Source organism: Oncorhynchus masou, chromosome 10, assembly GCF_036934945.1.
Source record: "Oncorhynchus masou masou isolate Uvic2021 chromosome 10, UVic_Omas_1.1, whole genome shotgun sequence".
NCBI lineage: Eukaryota > Metazoa > Chordata > Actinopteri > Salmoniformes > Salmonidae > Oncorhynchus > Oncorhynchus masou.
The window spans coordinates 42,648,456-42,654,455 of NC_088221.1; the positions used below are offsets into that span (position 1 = coordinate 42,648,456).

The 6,000-nt window shown below is 39.3% G+C and overlaps 1 protein-coding gene across 1 annotated transcript in view; it reads right to left on the reverse strand.

Annotated features, from left to right (window-relative positions):
• LOC135547653 (activin receptor type-2A-like) overlaps positions 1–3,947 on the reverse strand; it is a 56,414-nt gene extending 52,467 nt beyond the window's left edge. Inside the window, exons 1-2 of the mRNA XM_064976844.1 lie at positions 3,439–3,947; positions 2,770–2,877 (exon numbers count right to left, since the gene is read on the reverse strand). Of these exons, the coding sequence (XP_064832916.1) occupies positions 2,770–2,824 (55 nt within the window). The 5' untranslated portion in view covers positions 2,825–2,877; positions 3,439–3,947. The remainder of the gene's footprint in view (positions 1–2,769; positions 2,878–3,438) is intronic.
• Between the last annotated feature and the right edge of the window lie 2,053 nt (positions 3,948–6,000).

Sequence of the window (6,000 nt, forward strand, 5' to 3'; positions counted from 1 at the left end):
ACAAAGACACGGCGGTTGAAACAAAAAATCTCCAATTTTGACTCCAGAGCAAAAGACAAATTTCCACTGGTCTAATGTCCATTGCTCGTGTTAACTTTTAAGAAGGAACACCTGTTAATTGAAATGCATTCCAGGTGACTACCTCATGAAGCTGGTTGAGAGAATGCCAAGAGCGTGCAAAGCTGTCAAGGCAAAGGGTAGCAATTTGAAGATTCTCAACTATAAAATATATTTTGATTTGTTTTACACTTTTTTTGCTTACTACATGATTCCATTTGTGTTATTTCATAGTTTGTCTTCACTATTATTCTACAATGTGGAAAATAGTAAAAATAAAGAAAAACCCTTGAATGAGTAGGTGTTCTAAAACCAGTAGTGTGAGAGAGAGGAGAAAGAGACAAGCGAAAGAGAGGGAGATTAGAGAGAGAAAGCATGTGTGTACTTACTCCCTTACTACATTTTAACAAAGATAACCCAAAAAATAAATGCAGGACTTAAATCTGCGAAACTGTCATAAGATATAATTCTTCCTTTCCCTCAAATGAAATCTAGAACCAGATTCACAAGATCAAGGGGAAGTGTAATTAACCTTGCTCCTAGGCACCCAACCAGCTCTGGTCCCCTCAGTACCAGCAATCTGCTGGTGCCACAACATCTGCAGAGAGCGGACCTTCCTATCGACAGGCCACCCACATTCCAACCCGCTTTGATTATATTTTAGGCCAGGGGCTGTGCTCAGTAGGACACAGCGTTGTGGAGTGTTCAGATAGGAACAGGCTTATATTATGTGGAACAGAACAGATGTCAGTTGCTCTATTGGTGATATTTCTATCTACAAGGTGGTGAACGTTACAGCCCAGGCAGTCGAGTAATGGAACCAGCCACTTCCTCAAAATAACATCAACATACTGTGGCTCCGTCACGACGGTGTGCAACATACAGCTCAAGTAGCATTGAGGTGAGGTGTGTAACTGACAATCACCCTCTATTGAGGTCAAAGTTCTGCTTGGTGGAAATCCCATTCGTTAAAGTGAGCAGAATGCTTTAGTTCAATCTCCTTGTGGCTCAGCTAGGCCCAGTTTACTCAACCTGGCATCAGAGCCATACGAAACACACTATACGTATTTCTGAGAACCTCCAAGACATATGACATGTACTAATGGTCTAGTTACTTTAGACAAACAAAAGTAGGGAGGTTGGTTCACCTAAACTGCTACATAAATTATCCTAACCTTTGTCGTTAGTTCTCCTAATCACCAATGTAAATTCTCCCTATAATTATTGTTTAGATGCAACAATCTACCTCTTCTGAGAGAAAGACATATAATACTAGATGTCCTCCAAGATGTATGATCATTTACATCATCCAATTCGTATGCCATTGTATGACCGGGTAAGACGTATGATACTATACATCCTGTAATTCGTATGATATTGTACAACTACTATTCCACTCATAATGTAAACTAATGTACATAATAAATGGGGATTAACAGATTTCCGTACCAAATCTTACAAATTGCACTGAGACCAGCTTGGTTTACTATGCACTGACTGACCTCTGCCTGGTGCAAAGTAAACGGAGCTTTGACTCAGGAGATGACTTCAAGTCTGTGCCCCCCACCTCCCCCCTGCTCTGTGCAAATGGGATTTTTAGGAGTGTAGAGTGATAAGCACAGATGGAAGACTGTTTCTCAAGGCAGGCGCCAGCAGCACGTGCCTTGTTTCAAACAAAACCGCCACACACACTGAATCCTTGAGTCCCAACAAGCTTTCTTTTAAAAAAGGAGACCAACTTGCTTTTTGTCCAACTAACTTCTTTGGGATGTATCAACAAGAAACAAGTATGTGTGTTGATGTTTCATTTAAAGAAAACTAAGTGAATACTACTATTCAACAGACCATTACATAGGCCTAGGCATAATAATATGCAAATAACATGCAGTACAGTAGCTATACCTGAATGTATCAGAATGTACATTTACATTACATTACATTTAAGTCATTTAGCAGACATATCTACATATCTACATAAGAAAATATCTAGGCAGCACAACTGGGATTTCAGAGTCCAGGTCACAATCACACCATAAAATAAGAATTTGTTCTTAACTGACTTGCCTAGTTAAATAAAGGTTCAAACAAAATACAAAATAAAACACACCTTGACCGAAATAACATCAACAACCACAACAGGGTCAACTACGGCCTCATCATATATTCCATTCTTACGTCACATAAATAGTCAAATAATATAGTGGAGTATTCTCGATTGAATAATCTTCCTGCATAAAATATATAGCCGTTTTGATATTGCATGAAATGCACACAACGCATTAATCATAGCAACATATGCATAATTATAGGCCGACAGCTCGCTGCTCTTAATCAGATGCACACGTTGCCTCCTCTCTCCACATGAGGCCTACTCTACTCCTGTATTGACTCCTCACTTTCATCTCACTATAGTGGCTATTGCTGTATTGGATTGGATAGACGATGATCATCAACATGATCTAATGTACAATCAACTCTATTCAAAAAGCTGTTTAGTTTCAAGATGCTCTACATTCGATCGCGTTCCCGCGTCATATGACCCGCGGCAGCGAGCGCACATAACAGGGACAGTAGGTTCTGTCGGGTACGCAATAAAATAGACTATAACATTATCATAGGCCTACACTGTGATATGGATACGTGTAAAATATTCTGACTATTGCATGCATGAACATGTGATCGCTGGTCGATATTTGAATATCGAATACCCACCTGAAGAACATGAGATCAGAAAGACGCCGAATGCCAGTTTCGTCGCTGGTCCCATTTTCGGTCAAATGTCAAATCCTTTATTTCGAGTAAATCCTGGTGCCACGAATCCTATGGGATTTGCGACCAAAGTATCAGAGTACCTTTTTATAGCAAAAGCATCAGGTGACTGACTGATTGAAAGAGCTGCAATGCCTGTTAACATACAGCATAAAAATGTCCACTTCACAATCCGTAGTGTTTATTGTATTATTGTGGCATGGGACATGGTTTTAAACACATGTAAAAAAATATATATCTATAAAGAAACTAAACTAGTGCAAAAAAAAAGATACTTGATTAAACCGACGAATAGCTTGTTTGACTACTGGTTAATGTACTTGCAGCATGGTGTATCCATTCTGCACACAATAATGCAACATTGTCGCATTTTAGAAACAATGTCTAGCGCTCGACTGGCTATGTCCCAGGAAAAATAATCACAATCTGTTACTTTGTTGCAATTTTTCCGACTATCTAGCGATAATCTTTCATCTAGAAAGCTATATGGCATCACCGTTAACATAAACCGGATTTGCATAGGTTTAAGATTGCCAATATTGCTTACTGGTTACCTCAACAGTTAATTCACCAATGCAAGGAGTCGAGTTTGCGTAATTACATTTTACTGACCAAGTTTCACTCTTGCAAACAGTACACCTTTCCCAAAATCACATCCAAAGGAAAGTTGACGCCGGAGAAAACATTGACCAGGCATTCTACCGAAGGCTGTGTGTATTCAAAACGTTGTTTGTCCACAACATGCAAATAACGCAATATTGTCTCTAGCTGTCTTCAAAATCCGAATCTTGAATCACAGAAACCATATTTCGTATTTTAGATATGTCAATCGAGAAAGGATTGCAGTCGAGCTACACTGCTGAAGGCAAATACGAAACCCGTGAAGCTAGCCCGATACGTTAGCAGCTGGCTTGGTCGATATCGATTCAATCAATGTTCACTCGTGCGAACGGGAAGTGTGGCATACAAGAAAACAACGAACGAGAGAATTAAAATGAATCCTTTAGATGTAGTTTGTCTAATATTGACGTTTTTCCCGGTCATATAATTCTCATCTCCTCTCCAAGTGCACAACTGTACTCAAGATGGCTGCTTGCATGGATTGTTTTTGATTTTTTTTTTCATACTCATCTGTCACTACGCGGGTGAAGCTGTGACTGACACGAATAACGGCCAATAGAAAACGACAAAATATCCCTATCCGTCACAGCTTTATAAAAGCTCTCTACCAATCCCGTGAGTCATTCTCTTGTCTTGTGTCCTTGAATGAGAGGCAATGAACACGCCCAGGCCAGTGTACTGTGAGTAAAGGTATTGAAGATGGGATGGCTGCAGATACGCTTGATCAATAAAATTACTGGATATTTTTGTGAAAGGATAGGAAACGTAGTTTTGGTAATTGTTTCCTAGGAGACGCTAATTAGGGTTACATATGCAAAACCTATAAAACCACGCAAAACTCTAAACTCTATGAAGGCATCTTTGGGACGTCCCAACTCTGACGTCACGTCATTGAAGTTGACATTTAACAAGGTGGTAGCTCGTTTTCCATCCAATTGGCGAGAGATTTTCATGCGAATATTCTTAGAAACTGCATAAAGAAAATTTGCATTTTCCCACCAGTGGTTTGTTTACAGTAAACGGACTTGTTGCGGCTAAAAATCTGTGCGTGAGAACATTGTGCAAACAAAATATACTTTTTCGCTAAAGTTTTCATTTATCCTACCCAATAAAAAATCTGAAGTTTAATGTATTTCCTGTGAGGGATTGTATCTTGAAACTGATGCTACATGCATGAAATGTTTTTATAGGCAAAATGTCACTTTCTTTGGTGAAAAAATTGCTTCCCCAACCTTAAAACTCACCGGTTGCCTAAAAGCCTTCTTGTCTGTGTGAGAAAATAGCAAGTACATGGCATGTAGATTTAATAATTTAAGTGGAGATAGAAAACATTCTGGTATTTTAGCCTATATTCATTAATATAGATCAACCAGTCTAACGAGCACATGGATGTATCAAGGGAGCTAATTTATATGCATTATGAAACCAATATACTGTATGAAACCTGTACTACTGAGGTGCTTTGCAATTCCCCTGGAATAAAGTGTGGTTGTTCCAACTTTACATTTTAAGTGGAATTGAAACAAGTCCAACCTGACTGTCAACCTCTGGAAAGAAGATTTGTTTTTGTTTTCTAACTTTCTAGATTATATTGAATTATGTAAAAACAGGTGATTTTAAAAGCATTATGATGAAGTAAATTTGGATGTTCGTTAACAATTTGAGAACTAGAATATGCTCCACATTAGTGTCAGTGTAAACACAAAACTTTCCATGAGCTGCCCCTGGAATTAAGTAACCACACCTGACCTCATTTTTATTTTAACCAGGCAAATCCATTACAAACAAATTCTTACTTACAATGACATCCTACCCAGACAACACAGGGCCATTTGTGCACCACCCTATGATACTCCCAATCACAGGCAGATGTGATACAGCCTGGATTTGAACCAGGGACTAGTAGTGATGCAATTAGCTCTGAGATCCAGTTCCTTAGACCACTGTGCATAACCCAGGTCACTAAGTTGACCTAAAGATAATCAACCTAAGCTCCAGTACGTATGTGGAAAATATCAAGGACACTAAGAGAGGATAGAAAGCCAGGATTTAGTCACATTTACTCACACCCAAGACCTGTCACTCCAACCTACTTATGAGGCTATTAGTTTATCTGCCAAATCACTTCAACACTCTCCTGAAACATGGGAAGTATTTGGTTGTGGGGTTCTATATATCACAGGAATACCCAAGATGCCAGGCATTCTTCCCCTGGATGAGCTCATTAACTTTTAATCAGAGTTCTAAAAGTGCTAGAGATTATCCCCATGGATATCAAAGACTTTGCGTGAGATGTCAGGCAGATGTCAGGAGACAGGCCATGCATCTGTTAGAGCGCGTCGTCCCTGTCAGGCTGCTAATGTCCTTGAGAGAGCGTACACGTGTCTTTCTTCTGTGAAGGTAATTACTGTACTATTTCCCAGGATTCAGTTCTGCCAAGTAGCCTAGGACCTATTGTACCCAGTACAAGGTTTAACTCACTCAAAATGACCACTGTGCTTTAACTATCTGGTCAATCTTATTTGAGTACTTAAAAGGCAACTCCCACATTTG